Raw genomic sequence first — 22,623 nt, 5'->3', positions numbered from 1 at the left:
AGAAAGAAAAGAAATTTTTAAATGATGAAATGATGAAATAAATAATGTTAAAACATTTTGCTAATAGGTGATGGTTTTGTCCTATTATTAAATAATATAAGACACAATACACACTTAGGGCAAGCTTCATCAGGAATGGTAGATTATAAATCAATATTCCTAATAATCTTCTTGATAATTTCAAAGCTTTTTGGTCAACTTCTTGCTGGATCTGACTAAATAATTCTACCTTGTAATGCGCCTGACAAAAAGCTGGTATCAGACCTACCAACTCTGCAATTTTCTTGTTGTTTACCTTTGTTTGTATTAGTTGCATTATCTTCAATTGTGCTTTCTTTCAAGGAGTCTTTTGTGAGGGTTAATTTAGTAAGATTAAATAATTAAGTCTAAATATCCACTTATCCCAGCATACGTAATCTGCAATATCTCTCAACATGCTGACAGCAAATGAAAGAGGGAGGAAACCTCTCTGTATGTTGGAATTTGCCCTCTGCCTGCAGGGTACTTCATTCCTGACGTATGCCTGTCTGAGATGCAACCTGGTGAGGCCAACAGTGTCCATATATACATGAAATATTAATAAAGATTAATTTCTTTTTTTTTAGACAAAGATAAGTAGCAATCATTTCTAACATTTTCTGCCTGTACCTCTACCTCTATGAGTCATCTTTTACACTTCCTTGGGTAAGGGCGCTCCATTTTGGAGATCTCTGATCTACTGAGCAGAAAGTTCCTGTACTTCAGATTTATCACCACCCTTCTAGTCAGTGCTGGGAGATAGTATTTGTTTAATTCAAGAAATCTTTTCTTGAATTATTCTTCTTTTCCTTCGTGCCATTGTTGACCACCTTTCCTTCCCATAATGCACACTTTCTTTGGGTGTTTTTGTCTCTCAGTAAGTAGGAGTCATCTGAGGTTCAAATAGGACTGTGAAACTAATTCCTACTAAATATTGATTTAAAGCTCTATTCTCAGGTTCTTATTTGGCATCTCCATGAACTGCCTACAATTCTACATGAAACATAACATAAAAATTTATGAGCAATTCAATATCAAGTTGAAAATCACATCACAGTGGCAAATTTTTTTTCTTGAAATAAGAAATCCTGTTTAATGAGACTGGATTTTTGAGCCTGCCTGTGCATCAGAATTACCTACGGCACTGAGAAAAACACAAACAAAAACAAAAACCCACTGATTCCTGGGCCCTACCTGTGATAATTAAAGACCTACAATAACACTGGCTTATTTACACATGATAGGAATTGATTTCACTCTCACGTGACTGTTGGAAGGCAGAGTGGCAACTCTGCTCCAGGAGGTCTTTGGGGGACCAAGCTCTTTACGGCCCTCCATTCTGCTATCCCTAAGGCATTACCTTTGTCCTTATGGCCCAGGATAGTGGTTGGACTCCAGCTGTCACATCTGTGTTCCAGGCAGCAAAATGGAAGAAGGGACAAAAAAGAAATGGGCAAAGGAAGCACATCAGATGACTTCTAAGGGAGGTTCCCCAAAGCTGCCATGTGATGCTTCTATATATATCCCATTCTCTAGATCTCAGTCACATGTTCACAACTGGATGCAAGAGAAGCTGACAAATATATTGTGTATTTTGAGCAGCCTAATGCTCAGTTAAAAAACATTGAGAAGTGTATTACTACAGAAGAAGAAAAACATTGGGGGACAGCCAACAGTCTCTGCCAAAATGTACAAATTAACAACTGTCTAGGCCTTGGCAGATTCTGGGAATGCGAGTGCAGTGATGGTTTGGTTGGAGAAGATTTTGCCCTACCTAACCTAAGGATTTCATATTATGGCTAGAATTCGCAACTGCTTCCTCTTAGAGAAGGTGGAATAACTGTAACTATAGTGAAAGAGTTAGATTGCATCAGCTCTGCTCTTGTCACCTTATCAGACGCATTCAGGCACTCGTTCTGCTAGGCTATTTTAAGTTTGGTGAAAGAGAATAAATAAATATTACAATTGAAATGTCCCGGAATACTTTAGACAAGAATTAAAAAGCCCTGTTTATCTCTTATGTTCCTCTTTGTCAGAATGCTAGGGGAAAAAAGGACTAAGATGAACAGACAAGATGAAATCTTTGTGAAGTTTTGGTCCCATTAGAGACACCAATCTAAAGGGAAACTTTCCTTTTGTCAGCTAATTTTGGTTATAAAGATACTTATAGCAATAAACAGAGGAAAGAGTTTTTGACTTGAAAAGAGTACCGGGTGTTGTACAACTCAAGGGGGTGCTATTCACATTATTTTTATGTGAATGACCACCTCTTGGAACACGGTATGAGTGGTGTCCTTCAGAGTTGTATAATGCTGCTGTCCTACCAGGAAGCAGTGCAACTTGTTTGTTAATCTCAAAATTATAAGCTGGCAAGATAAGCAGATGGCACTGGTCGTTTCAAGAATAGTCAAAGACTATTCTGTTCTTGCAGAAAGCTGTTTGTAATCCAGAGAGCTTCTTTTCTATTAATCTCATCAATGGCTACCAAGAAGGGTCAGCCAATCTAGTAAACCCACAATTTTTCTGATTTTTAGGTGTCTAAAGACAAATGTAAGACTCAAGAAATTTCAGGTTCCTAACTGCTGTGGAGTATGATTTGCATACACAATTCTGAAACATCATTAATCAGGGGAGTTTAGGATCCCACACTTTATCTCTCTCACGCACACCTGTTCTTGCTGGAAGTGAATAAGTAGATAGCAACCACAGCTGCACAGTGGCTTTACTGATTTAAGGAACATCGTTGGTCTCATCTATAAAGCTGGAGAATTACGGCAAAGCTTCAAGAGTGCTTCTAATATATAGTTCTCGTCAGAGTCGATTACCATTAGAACACATTTTTTAAAATGTCATTCTGAAGCTGTTTTTTTCCTAAAAAAAAAAAGACAGGCAGTTTTAAAGTTATCAATAACAACAACAAAATAAGCCTCTGAAGCAAGAACATTTTCAAGGATGAAATAGAATATCCTGGACAGATTTCATCATATTATCCACTGTTGTATGTAGGACCCAAGAAATTTAAATTAGTTTTGCCTCTTTGATATGAAATAAGAATAAATGAACTCCTATTTCTTCTTCCCATATTATATAGAGAATATTAGTCCTTAAAACATTTATTGGGTCACAGACACTTTTGAAAATATGATGTAAGACATGGTACCTCTTCTAAGCAATATACTCATATACATATACAGAAACATCAGCATGAGATTTCAGGGATTTTTGACTCACAAAATCTATTTATAGACACTAGGGTCTAAAGAAAAGGTGTGTGTGTTGGGGGGGTGTGTGCACGCGCATGCACAGGCCAGTCCTTTAACATTCATTTGAAGATAAGTCAATTTGCAGACAAAGTAACCACTTCCCAAATTTTTTTAAATTTTGTTTAATTTCAAGGACCAATTTATATAAAATCCAGCAATACACAATTTAAAAATGATTCTAAATTAAACTACAATTCAAGGCACACTCTAGAGTTTTTGTTTGTTTTTGATAACGGAAAACCTATACTATTTTCATTCAAGATTCCTCTATCAGAACTTTTGTTAATTTTGCTTGGATTCACAGGTGAAAATAGTTCATTTACATCACACTGGAGGACAAGTTGAGCCCATTTGTTTATTTACTTATTTATTGACAATTCTGAGTTATAATTCACATACCAAACAATTCACCCATTTAAAATTATACAACTCAATGGTTTTTAGTAGATTCACGGAGTTATGTAACCATCACCACAATAATTTCAGAACATTTTCATCAACCCAAAAAGAAACCTGTCCTCTTTAGGTCCCTCCCCATTCCCTAGCTCCTAATTCCAGCCTTAGACATCCTCTGATCTGTTTTCTGTCTTTATAGATTTGCCTATTTTATTTCACTTAAGTGTCCATATAACATATGGTCTTTTGTGATTGGCATCTTTGATTTAGCATAATATTTTGAAGGCTCGTCATGGCATGGCATGTATCTATGCTTACTTTATTTCTTTCTATGGCCAAATATTCTACTCTATGGCTATTCCACACTTTGTTTATCCATTCATCTGTTGATGGAGCTTTAGGCTGTTTCCAATTTGGGGCCATTATGAATAATACTGCTATAAACATTTGTGGACCAGTTTTTGTGTTGACCAGCCCCCTCAACTTTTAACCCCACAAAAAAGTAAAAAGAGAAGAACTCTTATAACAAAACTATACAGAATCTGTTTTGCAGTAATTCCGGACTTTTCAAGATTCAACAATTTCCATACCCAGCATCATAGAGGCTCATCATGACAGAGAGACCAGCATCATGACTCTATCATAGAATCAGAGGATGTTAGACATGTTTTCTAAGATATCAACAACTGCTACTTTCTGCTACTTCTCCATGCATAGAAAAGAATGTTAGACATCCCCTGGTCCCCAGGAAGTTATCAACAAACATTACTGAGCCCCTTGCAAGCAGCAAGCATGACTGTGCACATGTAACTGCGCTGTGGACAGAAGTCATATGCCAAGTATGAGCTGCCAAGCTACTCTGAGTTCCCCATTCTAGTCTGAAGCACTTGACACCCTCACTACTTCCCACCTGGGTTCTGCCTACAACATTAGCACTGTTATACCTTTGACACCCTGCCTCTCTTTCTGGTTACCTACTGCCTCCCTGTGGGTGATGTTCCGTACTCACTCACAGAGACCCTCCCTGCTGACTCGACCCTGCCAACTATCTCCACTCCACCTTTGAGACTATGGCCTAAGCTTCATCACAGCTTTCCCTGCTGAATTAATGCCCCTCTGGACTCTGGGTTTGCCAAGTGCTGGGCAAAATGCTCAGGAGGTGCACAGTGAATGTTTGTTGAGTAGAGGACCCGTAAGATTTCCTATCAGGGCTGTGTGTGTGAGGTGGAAAGGGGTCAGAATGAATTCGTGGCTTAGTGGCATTTATCAGTGATTAATTGTTGACATCTCCAATGATCAAAGCACTTGGAAACCTCAACTTAATCCTGAGTCACTCTCCTTGGCTATTATGGTATTAATACAAGTTTATTCACTGGGATCAAAATGATTTATCTGATAAAGACAGACTCAGAGGCATAGGAAGCACATTCCTAAAGATTTGACCCATTAGAATAATCAGACAGAAGACCCAAAGAGAAGGTTTAGCTGACCACTTATTTCTTCTGCTTTGTATTTCAGAGCAATCTTACTTTGGATCTTTAGATTTAATATCAATGAAATTCCGTGAGGCATAACCTGGAAGGCTGAATCATAATCTACTGTGACGGGGTCCTGCTAAGCTTTGCCATTCTTTCAGAGGAGGGTTGCCCAGGGAAGCCAATTTTTTCAGATAGTCACAAGGCTCTAGTTGTGGAATATCAGGATTCTGCCTGTAATATTTTTGCAACTTCTCTAGCACTGTGGGCAACCCAACTGTGGAGGCGTAGAACATGGGCCCACCCCTGTGTCTTGGCCATCCATACCCATGTAAATAGACAACATCGATGTGCTCTGGAGTACCAGCCATCCCTTCTCCCAAGATACGGAATGCTTCATTGATGAGTGAATATAAGCAGCGCTCAAGGATCTCATCCTGGCTAATGATACGTGCCTCAATGTGATACATTTCTCTGTACTGTGACAGAAATTCAGAAAGCCAGGGGTCAGGTTTGTGAATCCTACCCAATGGCTTATCATATTGGTACCAACCCTTACCTGTCTTCTGGCCAAATCGTCCTAATTCACAGAGCATATCAGGAATTGGGCAATATCTCCCACTGCCTCGCTTTCGGGCAGGAGTTCCTAAAGGCAACATAGGTCCAGTAGGACCTTGCCCTTGTCGAGATTTCCAACCCACATCCAATCCAGCAAGATCTGACACTCTAAAAGGTCCCATTTTGAAACCAAACTCTTCCAGCACCTGATCTATCTCCTCTGGCTTACTGCCTTCTTCTAACAAGAAATACGTCTGATTGTAATAAGGTTTCAACATCCGATTGCCAACAAATCCAAAACAGTTACCTACAACTACTCCAATTTTTTTAATCTTTTTTGCTAAATTCATAACTGTGGCAATGGTAGTGGGGGAAGAGTACTGGCTGGGAATAATCTCTAACAACTTCATCACATGAGCTGGTGAGAAGAAGTGAGTGCCAATGACCAAGTGAGGGCGATGAGTGGAAGAAGCAATCTCATCAATGTCCAAGGCTGAAGTATTGGTGCACAGGAAAGTTTCTGGCTTGCACACAGCTGACAGTTCAGCAAAGACCTGCTTCTTCAGGTTAATTTCCTCAAATACTGCTTCAATGACTAAATCCACACCACCAAGCTCCTTCACAGATGAGGTTAACCTGGGTTTTGGTCCTAACCAAGGGTGGCTGTTATGCTGCATTTTGGATGCTTCCTTTTCCAAGAGGGAGGAAATTATCCTATCGGCAGTCTCTAGCTGCTTCTTGTCTGAGTCCACAGCAATCACAGGGATCTTGGCCTTCGCAAGAGAAATGACAATGCCCCGGCCCATTGTTCCCAAGCCTGCAGATAAGAGTGAAGAAAAAAAAGAATGATTCAATGATATTGGGAACTGAAACATTATTCAGTAAATGGGAGGCTTCTGTGGCAATAGGACATTTAAAGAGATCAATTCAAGGAATACAAATGGATTGAATATTAGTTAAGATTAGGCACTGTGTTAAGTGCTCCAGACGATGTGACATTGAGTAATATTCATGGACACGGATGGGAACACACACACACACACACACTGTTAGAATTAATAAACAAGTTCAGCAATGGTTATATAATATAAGATCTATATACAAAAATCAATTGTATTTCTATATACTAGCAATGAACAATCAGAATATGAAATTAAGAAAACAGAATAGCATTAAAAAGAATAAAATACTTCAGAATAAATTTAAAAAAGAATTGTAAGACTTATCCACTAAAAACCACAAAACCCTGAAATAAAGAAGACCTGATAAATAGAAAGACATCCCATGTTCATAGATCAGAAGACTTAATATTGTTAATATGGCAATACTACACAAAATGATCTGCATCTCCAATGCAATCCCTACCAAAAGTTCAACTGGCTTTTTGCAGAAATTAACAAATTAAATTAAGCTGATCCTAAAATTCATACATAAATACAAGGAATCAAGAATAACCAAAACAGGGGCGCCTGGGTGGTTCAGTTGGTTAAGCGACTGCCTTTGGCTCAGGTCATGATCCTGGAGTCCCGGGATTGAGTCCCACATCAGGCTCCCTGCTCAGAGGGGAGTCTACTTCTCCCTCTGACCCTCCCCCCTCTCATGCTCTCTCTCTCTCTCTCATTCTCTCTCTCAAATAAATAAATAAATAAAATCTTTAAAAAAAAAAAGAATAACCAAAACAATATTAAAAAAGAAGAACAAAGTTGGAGGATTCATGCTTCCCAATTTAAAAACTCATGACAAAGCTACAGTATTCAAGACAGTGTGGTATAAGGGTAGACCTATAGATCAATAATCTCATAACTTATGGCCAATTGATTTTTGACAAGGGTGCCAAGACAATTCAATATGGAAAGAACAGTCTTTTCAACAAATGATGCTGGGACAACTGGATATCCACATGCAAAAGAATGATGTTGGACGTCTGCCTCACACCATATACAAAAATTAATTCAAAATGGGTCACAGACTAAAGTAAGATCTAAAACCATAAAACTCTTATGAGTAAGTCTCCATGATCTTGGATAAAGCAATGGTTTCTTTCTTTTTTTAAATTTAACTCTTTTTTTAAATTTAAATTCAATTAATTAGCATATAATGTATTATTTGTTTCAGGGGCACAGGCCTGTGATTCATCAGTCTTATATAATACCCAGTGCTCCGGAGTGCGGCTGGAGGCCGGGGAGACAGGAGTGACTGACTGCTTTTCTCTGGGGGCGCACTGAGGAGCGGGGCCCCGAGTTCTCGGCTCCTCCTGGGCAGAGATTGGGAGGCCACCATTTTCACTCTCTCCTCCAAAGCTGTACAGAGAGCTTACAGGGAACAAAAGCTCCCGAGAGCAAACCTCAGCAGATTGCTTAGCCCGGCCCAGCAAGGGCGGGGCAATTACGCCTCCAGCAAAGACATTTGGGAACCACGGCAACAGGCCCCTCCCCCAGAAGATTAGCACGAACAGCCAGCCAAGACCAAGTTTACCGATCAATGAGAACGGGAGAACTCCAGCGCTAGGGGAAGACTGCACATAGAATTCATGGCTTTTTTACCATGATTCATTAGTCTTTCAAAGTGAATTTTTTTAACTGTTTTTTTTTCTGAATTTTTTTTTCCCTTTTTCAACCAACATCTTATCAAACCCTTTTTTTAAAAAAACATTTTTATTTTTCATTTTTAGAGTCATATTTTATCCCTTCATAGTAGTTACCCTTATTTTTGGCATATATAAGTTGTTCTCTTTAAAATTTTGAGACACAGTTTCTTCTAACATATCAAAATACACCCTAAATCTCTAGTGTATGGCTTTGTTCTAGTCTCCTGCCTGATCACATTCTCTCCCCTATTTTTTCCTTTCTTTCTTTCTTTTTTTAATCCTCTTCTTTCTTTTTTCAAACACCTTCTTATCAATTATTTTTAAAATTTTAAATAATTTTCATCTTTACAGTCATATTCCATCCCTTCATTGTATCAACTCTTATTTTGTACATGTATAAGTCTTTCTTTCTTTAAAATTTTAGGAGGCACTTTCTTCTAACAGACCAAAATACACCCAAAATCTAGTGTGTGGCATCGATCTATGCACCAGCCTGATCGTATTTGATCATATTCTTTTTTTTGTTTTGTTCTGTTTTTGTTTGTTTTTATCTTTATCTTTTTCTTTTTTTTCTCTTTCTTTTTTCTTTCTTTCCCTTCTTCTCTCATTCATCTATTCTCCTCTGGACAAAATGACAAGACGAAAAAAATCACCTCAACAAAAAAAACAAGAGGTAGTATTGTCTGCCAGGGACCTACTCAATACGGACATTAGTACGATGTTGGACCTAGAGTTTAGAATCATGATTTTAAAGATACTAGCTGGGCTTGAAAAAAGCATGGAAGTTATTAGAGAAACCCTTCCTGGAGAAATAAAAGAACTAAAATCTAACCAAGTCGAAATCAAAAAGGCTATTAATGAAGTGCAATAAAAAATGGGGGCACTGACTCCTAGGATAAATGAGGCAGAAGAGAGAATTAGCGATATAGAAGACCAAAGGATGGAAAATAAAGAAGCTGAGAAAAAGAGAGATAAACAACTACTGGATCACAAGGGCAGAATTCGAGAGATAAGCAATACCATAAGATCAAACAACATTAGAATAATTGGGATCCCAGAAGAAGAAGAAAGAGAGAGAGGGGCAGAAGGTATATTGGAGCAAATTATAGCGAGAACTACCCTAATGTGGGGAAGGAAACAGGCATCAAAATCCAGGAGGCACAGAGAACCCCCATCAAAATCAATAAAAATAGTTCAACACTCCAACATCTAATAGTAAAACTTATGAATCTCAGAGACAAAGAGAAAATCTTGAAAGCAGCTTGGGAGAAGAGATATGTAACCTACAATGGTAGAAACATTAGATTGGCAACAGACCTATCCACAGAGACCTGAAAGGCCAGAAAGGACTTGCATGATATCTTCAGAGCACTAAAAGAGAAAAATATGCAGCCAAGAATACTGTATCCAGCCTGGCTGTCATGGAAAATAGAAGGAGAGATAAAAAGCTTCCAGGACAAACAAAAACTAAAGGAATTTGCAAACACGAAACCAGCCCTACAAGAAATATTGAAAGGGGTCCTCTAAGCAAAGAGAGAGCCTAAAAGCAGCATGGACCAGAAAGGAACACAGACGATATACAGTTAACAGTCACCTTACAGGCAATACAATGGCTCTAAATTCATATCTTTCAATAGTTACCCTGAATGTAAATGGGCTAAATGCCCCAATCAAAAGACACAGGCTATCAGATTGGATTAAAAAACAAGACCCATCAATATGCTGTCTGCAAGAGACTCATTTTAGACCAAAAGACACCCCCACATTGAAAGTGAGGGGGTGGAAAACCATTTACCATGCTAATGGACACCAAAAGAAAGCTGGGGTGTCAATTCTTATATCAGACAAATTAGATTTTAAAACAAAGACTATAATAAGAGATGAGGAAGGACACTATATCCTACTTAAAGGGTCTATCCAACAAGAAGATCTAACAATTGTAAATATCTATGTCCCTAACATGGGAGCAGCCAATTATATAAGCCAATTAATAACAAAAGCAAAGAAACACATTGACAACAATACAATAATAGTGGGGGACTTTAACACCCCTCTGACTGAAATGGACAGATCATCTAAGCAAAAGATCAACAAGGAAATAAAGACTTTAAATGACACACTGGACCAAATGGACTTCACAGACATATTCAGAACATTCCATTCCAAAGCAACAGAATACACATTCTTCTCTAGTGCCCATGGAACATTCTCCAAAATAGATCACATCCTAGGTCACAAATCAGGTCTCAACCGGTACCAAAAGATTGGGATTATTCCCTGCATATTTTCAGACCACAATGCTTTGAAACTAGAACTCAATCACAAGAGGAAAGTCAGAAAGAACTCAAATACATGGAGGCTAAAGAGCATCCTACTAAAGAATGAATGGGTCAACCAGGAAATTAAAGAAGAATTAAAAAAATTCACGGAAACCAATGAAAATGAAAACACAACTGTTCAAAATCTTTGGGATGCAGCAAAGGCAGTCCTAAGAGGAAAGTATATAGCAATACAAGCCTTTGTCAAGAAACAAGAAAGGTCTGAAATACACGACCTAACCCTACACCTAAAGGAGCTAGAGGAAAAACAGCAAACAAAGCCTAAACCCAGCAGGAGAAGAGAAATAATAAAGATCAGAAGAGAAATCAATGAAATAGAAACCAAAAGACCAGTAGAACAGATCAATGAAACTAGGAGCTGGTTCTTTGAAAGAATTAACAAGATTGATAAACCCCTGGCCAGACTGATCAAAAAGAAAAGAGAAATGACCCAAATCAACAAAATCATGAATGAAAGAGGAGAGATCACAACCAATACCAAAGAAATACAATTATAAGAACATATTATGAGTAACTATATGCCAGCATATTAGATAACCTGGAAGAAATGGATGCATTCCTAGAGATGTATCAACTACCAAAACTGAACCAGGAAGAAATAGAAAACCTGAACAGACCTATAACCACTAAGGCAATTGAAGCAGTCATCAAAAATCTCCCAACAAACAAAAGCCCAGGGCCAGATGGCTTCCCAGGGGAATTCTACCAAACACTTAAAGAAGAATTAATACCTGTTCTCCTGAAACTGTTCCAAAAAATAGAAATGGAAGGAAAACTTTCAAACTCATTTTATGAGGCCACCATTACCTTGATCCCAAAACCAGACAAAGACCCCCATCAAAAAGGAGAATTACAGACCAATATCCCTGATGAACATGGATGCAAAAATTCTCACCAAAATACTAGCCAATAGGATCCAACAGTACATTAAAAGGATTATTCACGGACGCCTGGGTGGTTCAGTTGATTAAGTGACTGCCTTCGGCTCAGGTCATGATCCTGGAGTCCCGGGATTGAGTCCCACATCGGGCTCTCTGCTCAGCAGGGAGTCTGCTTCTCCCTCTGACACTCTTTCCTCTCGTGCTCTCTATCTCTCATTTTCTCTCTCTCAAATAAATAAATAAAATCTTAAAAAACAAAAAAAGGATTATTCACCATGACCAAGTGGGATTTATCCCTGGGCTGCAAGGTTGGTTCAAATCCGCAAATCAATCAACGTGATACACTACATTAACAAAAGAAAGAACAAGAATCATATGATCCTCTCAATAGATGCAGAAAAAGCATTTGACAAAGTACAGCATCCTTTCTTGATCAAAACTCTTCAGAGTATAGGGATAGAGGGTACACCTCAGTATCATAAAAGCCATCTATGAAAAACCTACAGCGAATATCATTCTCAATGGGGAAAAACTGAGAGCTTTCCCCCTAACGTCAGGAACGTGGCAGGGATATCCACTATCACCACTGCTATTCAACATAGTATTAGAAGTCCTAGCCACAACAATCAGACAACAAAAAGAAATCAAAGGCATCCAAATCGGCAAAGAAGAAGTCAAACTCTCACTCTTTGCAGATGATATGATACTTTATGTGGAAAACCCAAAAGACTCCACCCCAAAACTGCTAGAACTCATACAGGAATTCAGTAAAATGGCAGGATATAAAATCAATGCAGAGAAATCAGTGGCATTCCTATACACCAAGAAGACAGAAGAGAGAGAAATTAAGGAGTCAATCCCATTTACAATTGCACCCAAAACCATAAGATACCTAGGAATAAATCTGACCAAAGAGGCAAAGGATCTGTACTCAGGAAACTATAAAATACTCATGAAAGAAATTGAGGAAGACACAAAGAAATGGAAAAACGTTCCATGCTCATGGATTGGAAGAACAAACATTGTGAAGATGTCAATGCTACCTAGAGCAATCTACACATTCAATGCAATCCCCATCAAAATACCATCCACTTTTTTCAAAGAAATGGAATAAAAATCCTAAAATTTGTATAGAATCAGAAAAGACCCCGAATAGCCAGAGGAATGTTGAAAAAAAGAAAAGCAAAGCTGGCAGCATCACAATTCTGGACTTCCAGCTCTATTACAAAGCTGTCATCATCAAGACAGTATGGTACTGGCACAAAAACAGACACATGGATCAATGGAACAGAATAGAGAGCCCAGAAATGAACACTCAACTCTATGGTCAACTAATCTTTGACAAAGCAGGAAAGAATGTCCAATGGAAAAAAGAGAGTCTCTTCAACAAATGGTGTTGGGAAAATTGGACAGCCCCACGCAGAAGAATGAAACTGGACCATTTCCTTACACCACACACAAAAATAGACCCAAAATGGATGAAAGACCTAAATGTGAGACAGGAGTCCATCAACATCCTAAAGGAGAACACAGGCAGCAACCTCTTCAACCTCAGCCACAGCAACTTCTTCCTAGAAACATCGCCAAAGGCAAGGGAAGCAAGGGTAAAAATGAACTATTGGGATTTCATCAAGATAAAAAGCTTTTGCACAGCAAAAGAAACAGTCAACAAGACCAAAAGACAACTGACAGAATGGGACAAAATATTTGCAAAGGACATATCAGATAAAGGGCTAATATCCAAAATCCATAAAGAACTTGTGAAACTCAACACCCAAAGAACAAATAATCCAATCAAGAAATGGGCAGAAGACATGAACAGACATTTTTCCAAAGAAGACATCCAAATGGCCAACAGACACATGAAAAAGTGCTCAACATCGCTCAGCATCAGGGAAATCCAAATCAAAACCTCAATGAGATACCACCTCACACCAGTCAGAATGGCTAAAATTAATAAGTCAGGAAATGACAGATGTTGGTGGAGATGTGGAGAAAGGGGAACCCTCCTACACTGTTGGTGGGAATGCAAGCTGGTGCAACCACTCTGGAAAACAGTATGGAGGTTCCTCAAACAGTTGAAAATAGAGCTACCATTTGATCCAGCAATTGCACTACTGGGTATTTACCACAAAGATACAAATGTAGGGATCTGAAGGGGTACATGCACCCCAATGTTTATAGCAGCAATGTTCACAATAGCCAAACTGTGAAAAGAGCCAAGATGTCCATCGACAGATGAATGGATAAAGAAGATGTGGTCTATATATACAATGGAATATTATGCAGCCATCAAAAGGAATGAGATCTTGCCATTTGCAACGACGTGGATGGAACTGGAGGGTGTTATGCTGAGTAAAATAAGTCAATCAGAGAAAGACATGTATCATATGACCTCACTGATATGAGGAATTCTTAATCTCAGGAAACAAACAGAGGGTTGCTGGAGTGGTGGGGGGTGGGAGGGATGGGGTGGCTGGGTGATAGACAATGGGGAGGGTATGTGCTATGGTGAGTGCTGTGAATTGTGCAAGACTGTTGAATTACAGATCTGTACCTCTGAAACAAATAATGCAATATATGTTAAGAAAAAAAAAAAAGAAGAAGAAGAAGATAGCAGGAGGGGAAGAATGAAGGGGAGTAAATCGGAGGGGGAGACGAACCATGAGAGACGATAACTCTGAAAAATAAACTGAGGGTTCTAGAGGGGAGGGGGTGGGGGATGGGTTGGCCTGGTGATGGGTATTAAAGAGGGCACGTTCTGCATGGAGCACTGGGTGTTATGCACAAACAATGACTCATGGAACACTACATCAAAAACTAATGATGTAATGTATGGTGATTAACATAACAATAAAAAATTTAAAGAAAAAAAATACCCAGTGCTCATTACCACACGTACCCTCTCCAATGTCCACCACCCAGCTACTCCACCCGTCCACCCTCCGCCCCTCCAGCAGCCCTCAGTTTGTTTCCTATGATTAAGAGTCTCTTATGGTTTGTCTCCCTCTCTGGTTTTGTCGTTTCATTTTTTTCTCTCTTCCCCTATGATCTTCTGCCTTGTTTCTTAAATTCCACATGTCAGTGAGATCATATGATAATTGTCTTTCTCTGATCGACTTATTTTGCTTAGCATAATACCTTCAAGGCAATGGTCTCTGGTCTCTTATGACACCAAAAACATAAGGAACAAAAGAAAAAAAGAGATAAATTAGACACCATCAAAATTAAAAAATTTTTGTGCCTCAAAGGACATCATGAAGAAAGTAAAAAGAACCCATGGAATCATATATCTAATAAGGGATTTGTATCAAAATATATAAAGAACTCTCACAACTCACAATAAAAATACAATTTAATTTAAACATTTCTCCAAAGAAAATATACAAATAGCTAATAAGCATATGTGAAGATGCATCATTAATCATGAAGGAAATGCAAATCAAAACCACCATGAGCTACAACTTCACACCCACTAGGAGAGATATCATTAAAAAGAGAGATGTAGAGGTGAGGAGGTAGTGAAATTGAAATCCTGACACGTTGCTGGAAGATTGTAAAATAGTGCGGCTGCTATGGAAAACAATTTGGAAGTTCTTCAAAATGCTAAACATGGAATTACCACATGACCCAGCAATTTCACTCCTAGGCAAGTAGGTAGGCAGGTAGGTTTGTGTATATATATATTCCCAAGAGAATTGCACACATATGTCCACACAAAACTTTTACATAAATGTTCATAGCAGCATTATTCAAAATAGCCAAAGTAGAAAGAAGCTGAATGTCCATCAACTGATGAATGGATAAACAAAATGCATCCCTACAGTGGAATATCATTCAGCTATTAAAAGGAATGAAGTACTGATATGAATAAAGAATGAAGTACTGATATGAATAAAGAATGAAGTCCTATAACATGGTTGAACCTTAAAAACATCACGCTAAGTTAAAGAAGTTGGAAACAAAAGGCCACATATTGTATGATTCTATTTATATGAACTGCCCAGAATAGGTAAATCCATGAAGGCAGAAAGTAGATTAGTGGTTGCCAGGGGCTGGGGGAAGGGTAATGAGGAATGACTGCTAATGGATACAGGGCTTCTTTTTAGGGTGATGAAAATGTCCTAAAATTGATTGTGGCTGGGTGCTTGGGTGACTCAGTTAGTTAAGCATCCGACTTTGGCTCAGGTCATGATCTCAGGATCCTGGGATGGAGCCCCGCGTCAGTCTCTGTGCTCAGAGGGAAGCCTGCTTTTCCCTCTCCCTCTGCCCCTCCCCCTGCTTGTGCTCTCTTTCTCTCTCATATAAATAAAATCTTTTTAAAAAATTTTTAAATAAAAAGAATAAAATTGATTGTGGCAATGGTTGCACAACTTTGAAATACCTAAAAACTATTGAAGTGTATTCTTTTTTGGGGGACATTGTTACAATGCACTTAAATTTCTTTTGAATTGTGGTAAAATACACATAACATAAAATTTACCATCATAACCATCTTTTAAGTGTGCAGTTATCGGCATTTGTATATTGACATTATTGTGCTACCAGTACCGCCATCCATCTCTACAACTCTTTTCATCTTGCAAAGCTGAAATTCCATACCCATTAAAAAATAACCCATCCCTGTCCTCCCTCCCCAACCCACGGCAATCATCATTCTACCTTCTATCTCTATGATTTGACTTCTCTGGGTACCTCATATAAGTGGAATCATATAGCACTTGTTCTTTTGTGACTAGCTTATTTCACTTAGCAGAATATCCTTAAGGTTTATTCATGTGGTAGCAGAATTGCTTATCTTTTTAAGGCTGGATAATATCCCATTGTATGTATATTCCACATTTTGTTTATCTATTCATCTGTCAGTGGACACTTGAGTTGCTTCCACTTCTAGGCTATTATGAATGATGCTGCTATGAACATGAATGTACAAATATCTGTTTGAGTCCCTGCTTTCAATTCTTTTGGGTGTATACCTGGAAGTGGAATTGCTGGATCATATACTAATTCTATTTTTAATTTTGTGAGGAACTGCCATACTGTTACATTGAACTGTGAATTTTATGGTATATGAGTTGCATCTCAATAAAGTTGTTATAAAAAATATGAGTAGTATCAACCTTCAGTGAGCTTTTAATCTAGAGGTGGGAAGAAAATTCACAAATGTCCATTCTATAAGGTAAAGGAAGTGATACGAGAAGTTCAAATTTCTTTGATGAGTCAAAGGAAAGAGATTATTTTTGGTTGGATGAATCAAGAAAAGCTTCAAGATAAAGATATTTGTAGAAATATTTGAAGAACGATCATATTGAAATAGGTGAAATTGGGGAAGTTGAACCAACCAGACTGGAGAAGGAGAAAGGAAAGTATTACTTTAAGCAAAGGCAAGAAGAACAGAAAATGTAGACAAATTATTTGATGACAAAGATGTCACTGCTCCTTCCCCCTACCATTTCATTTTTCTTCTGGGCACATAGAAGACTATTCTGGACCCTCCATATCCTGACAGGGCCTGTGACTAATCCTGGTCAATGAAATGGGAGAGGAAGGTGGTGTGGGATCACGACCGGCCTCCAGAATCTCCCACAAGACCTTCATTATTACCAGGATGTAGAGGATGCAGAGAACAGCTGTGAGGCCTTGGAGAAGACCCTTGAGCAGACTAGTGTCTGTGCACCAAAGCCACCCCAATGCGTATTTTTGTACTGCCTGTGAGCTAAGAATGGTTTTGCATTTCAAATGGTTGAAAAAAAGCCAAAAGAACAATATTTTGTGACACATGCAAATTATGTCAAATTCAAATTTCAGTCTCATAAATGAAATTTTATTAGAATACAACCACACTAATTTGTTTCCATATTATCTGTGGCTGTTTTGGTGTGCAGAGTTGAGTAGCTGCAAAAGAGATCATATGGCCCAGAAAGCCTAAAATATTTACTATCTGGCCCTTTAAAAAAAAGTTTCCTGACCCTTGTTCAGGAGAATGGCAGAGTCATTTAGTTAGAAAAAACCTTGTCCTAGAATGAACTTTATGGAGCAAGCAGGAAATAAATCTTTATTGTGTTAAACCACTGAGATTGTTATCTGTTACAGCAGCAAGTTATCTGTTACCTAATCAACCCATTGTGGATGAAGCTGTCTTGTGAAAACTATTTACATATTACTCTTCTATACTTTGGGGATTGGTTTGCTTTGTTTTGTTTTTTGGGAATTGGTTTGGAATACAGAATGTTATCAGTCATCAGAAATCCTTATTTCTCTGGAATATATTTAATTTTCAAATTGTATTAACTTATTTAATTTAATAAACATATTAAATTATTTAAAAACACTTCCTTTTCCAAAATTAATAAACATCTGCATTTCACTCAGTAGCAAGAGGGCTGGATAGCTCTCTCTGCTACAGCAACTTGTATCCGAAACTTTAGGCTGGATAAGTAGGAGGTAGAGCATGGGGTTCAAAAACCCTGGCCTCCCAGCTTTTGGTCCCAAGCTTCACATAAAATTTCTAACAGTATAGAAATTATAATCTCACAAAGACAATGAGGACTAACAAGATGCAATGTGAAAGTACTTTGTAAAGTGTCACGTAAGGTAGGTGATATCTCAGAACCGACCACAGAGCAATGAAGCAAAGACACCTGTGAAGGTCAAGTGCAGTTCTTCAGTGCTCACGTTGCGGAGCAGATCTGCTGAATGACCTGTGGGGCTACAAATCAACTTAGAATCCAAATCATAAAGTAGACCAGACTAAGGCTTTTTGCAAGTGTCCTAGCCATAATTTTAGATTCTCTTTAGCCCCATAAACAGACACATTTCATATAATCACCGAAACAAAAACATACATGAAAACACAATATATATTTATTTCAACAAGTTCTTAGCTCCAGGGTGCCTGGATGGCTCAAGTCAATTGAGCGGCTGACTCTTGGTATTGGCTCAGGTCAGGATCTCAGGGTTCTGGGATCGAGCCCCACATAGGGCTCTGCACTCAGTGGGGAGTCTGCTTGAGATTCCCTCCCTCTCTCTTTGCCCCTCCCCCTGCCCACACATGCTCTCTCTCCCCTCTTCTCTCTCACCCAAACAAATAAATAAATCATAAAAAAATAAACAGTTCTTAGCTCCCAATTTCTCTTCTCATAAACTTGTGGTCTCAAAGATCTCAAAAAAAAAAAAAAAACAAGCTTTTCACTGTTGGTAATTATGTTTCCAAAGGTGCATATTATATTTATATTGAATTTAGTTTCCTAAGTTTTCCTCATTAAACACATAGAGGGGTAAGGGGTCTTGCTTCCCTAACACTCATTGCCTTTAACTGCCATGGAATTAATTCCGGTCAAGAACCTTTTCTATTGACAGAAGTAAAGAAAGAATAAAGGATGCTTTCACTACTGGTTCTGTAGTTTTGGTCAACTGCATCTTCTCCCTTTTGGATGGCTCTGAGAGCCCAGGCAAGGGGGGGCAGACATGAACTTGCAGTGGTGCTGACCCATTCTGAGAAGCCTGGAAATGGGCTCATGGAGGTGCACACCTGGAGTTTTGCCAGGGGGGCAGAGTTGAAAGGGCAATGAGTCACGGAGTTCGTGGACCCTGACAAGACAGTGGCTGAAGGGATGACCCTGGAAGTGAAATTTGGAAAGAGAAGAAAGTAAAGATAAGGGGAGCCGATCAAGTAATGGATGTAGACGGAATAACCAATGAAGAGATGTAGGAAGATACAAGGTTGTCGGGGAAAGGTCAGAGCTTGAATTTCAGACGTGGAGAAATATTCAAGGTAAAGGCAAGACCTACAGAAAAGCCGTAAGTAGGGGTCATATAAGGGAAGTGAGGTGAACATCACCGGATCTGAGGAGGCAAAGGCACCGGAAAGCAACAGGGCTGGATGTATTGTCCACGCAGGCGATGAAGACAATCAGGGTAGCAGCAGGATTTGGGGGAAAGTGGATAACTGTGAGCCAGCCACAATTTTCAGCAAATGGGGGTGGGAGGAGTAATGACAGTAATGAGGAGGGAGAGAGCGATCAGACCAGATGGCAGAACCACAGAGGAGTGCCCTGAAAGAGACAATGGTCTGAGAAGGGAACTGGGAAGTGGCACCGGGCCGTGGACTGTAGAGAAGCAGCAGCATTCTCCTAAGAGGCCTGCAGGAGGAGCGGGTGCCCAGAGTAAGCCGGGTCTCAGGCAGGAAGCAGATCAGGCTGGAGGAGCGTTCCAGAGGGCACAGGGAGCCGGGAGGCTGCGTCACAATGATCACGTGCACAGCAGTATGGGGACAGACGTGACAAAGGGGGAAATGACCAAACTCTCTCACTTTATTTGTATCCAAGTTATCTTCCATGGATTTTAAATGCTTCTTCAAATATTTTTCTGAACAATATGGGGTATACTTAAAAAAAACAAAACTACAAACTTTTAGACATGAGCCAGACACGAACCTGAAATCTTTTTTAAAAGGCTCACAACAAGGAAATAGGGACACTCTCAAACAATGGTTGATGAACACAATACTGATAAATTTCATCTTTGCTGTTATATTGCATTAATTATTCTTGGCTTGAAGGAACATAGAGAAGAAACAGAATAAGTGCACAGCAACTAGAAATAAATACTGGCATTGCTGAAAAAAAAGCACAAAAAAGAAACACTCAGAGTTCTCTGTCACACTCTCTATCCACCTCCTTTAAAAATCACAAGTGAGTGGGGAGATGGGGTAACTGGGGGATGGGCATTAAGGCGGGCACGTGATGGAATGAGCACTGGGTGTTATATGCAACTGATGAATCCCTGAACTCTACCTTTGAAACTAATAATACACTATATGTTAATTAGTTGAATTTAAATAAAATAAAATTTTAAAAATCACAAGTGAACAGAGTCAATGCCGGAAAGAGCACAGTGTGACTGGTAACAGTAGACTGAGAAGATGTAGAGTGGGCTCTTTTCCTTCAAATTGGGTTGGTGCTGGACAGCTGGGTGAGGGTTAAGAAAGTTGACACTTTCAGTAAACTATGGACCTCCTCCCTCAGAAGACCATACATAAGCTGACACATATAACATTTTGCTTACCATTTCAGCGGGGTTTAAAATCCACCAAAGACCATTCTTGGGTCAAGACTAAGAACAAGGGAAGGTTAGGAAAGTAGCCCAAAGAAGCCAATCAGACGGCTAGCTTCTGAGGAAAGAAGAGGTTTTGTTTGGAAAAATTCCAGAGGGAAAAAGTAGGGAGGTCACTGTTTCAGGGTACAGAGAGATTTGAGGATAGTGGTGTCGAATGAGAAGTGAATGAATCCAGAGACCAGAAAACGCAAAGAGCCTTCATTCCAAACACTTAGCTACAAGAGTGACAGACTATACTTGGAAATGTGGTACAAATAATAATCATTGCTGAGAAATCCGGGAGTGAGAGATTCATGCCAGGAAGAGGAGGCAATGAGCAAGAAAAAAATACGCAGAGTCTAGAGTCAGACAGACCTAGCACCAGACCCTCACACCGCTTGTGTTTAGCTCACTCTTGAGGAGGTTGATATCTCTAGGCCTCACATGTAAAACGAAGATAACTCATCGGCTGGGGTGAAAGCCAAGTTAGCCACACAAATAACATGCGTAGCATAGAGCCTGGTACCTGGTGGCCCTAAGCAAATGGCAGCACTTCCTATGTGCAGATTTGGAGAATGACTTTAACCCTACCACGTTCTTACCGACAACACCAACCGAGGAGATGGGCTGTGCTGTTGCTGTTTTCCAGGATGCTCCCGAGGGGGTTGACCACTTACTGGCATTCCTCTCCCCAAAGAAAACATATTGCAGGGCTCTAGCCTGCCCTGATTTCTGAAGGTACATGAACAACTCCTCCTCCTTCTTGATGCCCACTTCATAGGGATACTGGACGGCAGCCTGGACTGCACGGACACACGTTTCCTGAGAAAGGCACCCAGGATGCTGCTTTCGCATCTTCAGAAGGGCTTCACTGAAAATGCTGTCCATGTTGGACAAGCTCTGAATTGGCTTGTTGCAGAGTCTACGGGATTCTAAAGGCTGATCTGGAAGGAAGAAGAAAGAAAATCGGATCTTTGGAAATGTTACTTATACCAAGGGACTAGGAGTATGTAATAATAATAATAATAGACAACAACCTGCTCCAATTCAAAGCACAAAATTAAATACTATTCATCAAGATATTTAACATAACACTAACATCAAAATATCTGAATCACGTTAGTCCAGTAAGATAGAATTTAACAGATTCAATGCAATTTTCAAGTTACCTCATGTAGGCATAAAAGTTTCCTTTTCCTTCTGTTCCAAAGCCAAGACAGTGTTATAATAGATTAAATTAAATAGATTAAACTCTCAGTGAGTTTAAGGAAAATATTTCTGAGTTAAGAATATTTTAGATTCAAAATAATCTCAACTCCATTCCTGATAGTAACAAACACTTAAAAAGACCTAGAACAGAAGGCAGTGTTATATTGGTACAAGGGGAGACATACGAATCAGTGGAAGAGAATTGAGAGCTCAGAAATAAATCCTGACAATTAGAGCCAACTGATTTTCAGCACAGGTGCCAAAACAATTCAATGAAAGGGAGTTTTTTCAATAAACAGTGCTGAAATAACTGGATACCTATATGCAAAAAAAAAAAAAAAAAAGAAATTAGATCCTTACCTAGAACCATATATAAAAATTAACTCAAAAAATTGGATCATAAATCAAAATGGAAGAGCTAAAACTATAAAAACTTCTAGAAGAAAATAATAGGGAAAATCTTTAGGACCTTGGGTTAGGCAAAGTATTCTTAGCATGATTCATGAATGAAAAAAAAAAATCAATAAACTGGACGTCATCAAAATTTAAGACTTTGTACTTCAAATTAAGAAAATGAAATGCTAAACCATAGACTGGAAGAAAATATTTGTATGGTAGGCAGAGTAATGCTGCATGCCCCCAATGTCTACTTCCTAATCCCTAGAACCTATGAGTATATAACCTTACATTGCAAAAGGACTCTACAGATATGATTAATGGTAAAGAACTTGAGATGTGGAGATTATCCTTTCTTGTCTAGATGTTCCCAACCTAAGCATAAGAGTCCTTAAAAGAGGAGAC

The 22,623-nt window shown here is 39.0% G+C and overlaps 1 protein-coding gene across 2 annotated transcripts in view; it reads right to left on the bottom strand.

The window, feature by feature from the left end:
• Positions 1-3,423: 3,423 nt before the first annotated feature.
• EHHADH (enoyl-CoA hydratase and 3-hydroxyacyl CoA dehydrogenase) overlaps positions 3,424-22,623 on the bottom strand; it is a 53,216-nt gene continuing 34,016 nt past the window's right edge. For both annotated transcript variants that reach the window (XM_028101195.2, XM_088025155.1), the window contains exons 6-7: positions 21,216-21,557; positions 3,424-6,527 (exon numbers count right to left, since the gene is read on the bottom strand). In XM_028101195.2, coding sequence (XP_027956996.1) covers positions 5,266-6,527; positions 21,216-21,557 — 1,604 coding nt within the window. In that variant the 3' untranslated portion in view covers positions 3,424-5,265. The remainder of the gene's footprint in view (positions 6,528-21,215; positions 21,558-22,623) is intronic.

The sequence above is a fragment of the Eumetopias jubatus genome, unplaced genomic scaffold (assembly GCF_037043125.1).
Source record: "Eumetopias jubatus isolate StellerSeaLion01/CBP00866 unplaced genomic scaffold, mEumJub1_p1.0 scaffold_1, whole genome shotgun sequence".
Lineage (NCBI taxonomy): Eukaryota > Metazoa > Chordata > Mammalia > Carnivora > Otariidae > Eumetopias > Eumetopias jubatus.
This window is presented reverse-complemented; position numbering and strand designations above follow the sequence as displayed.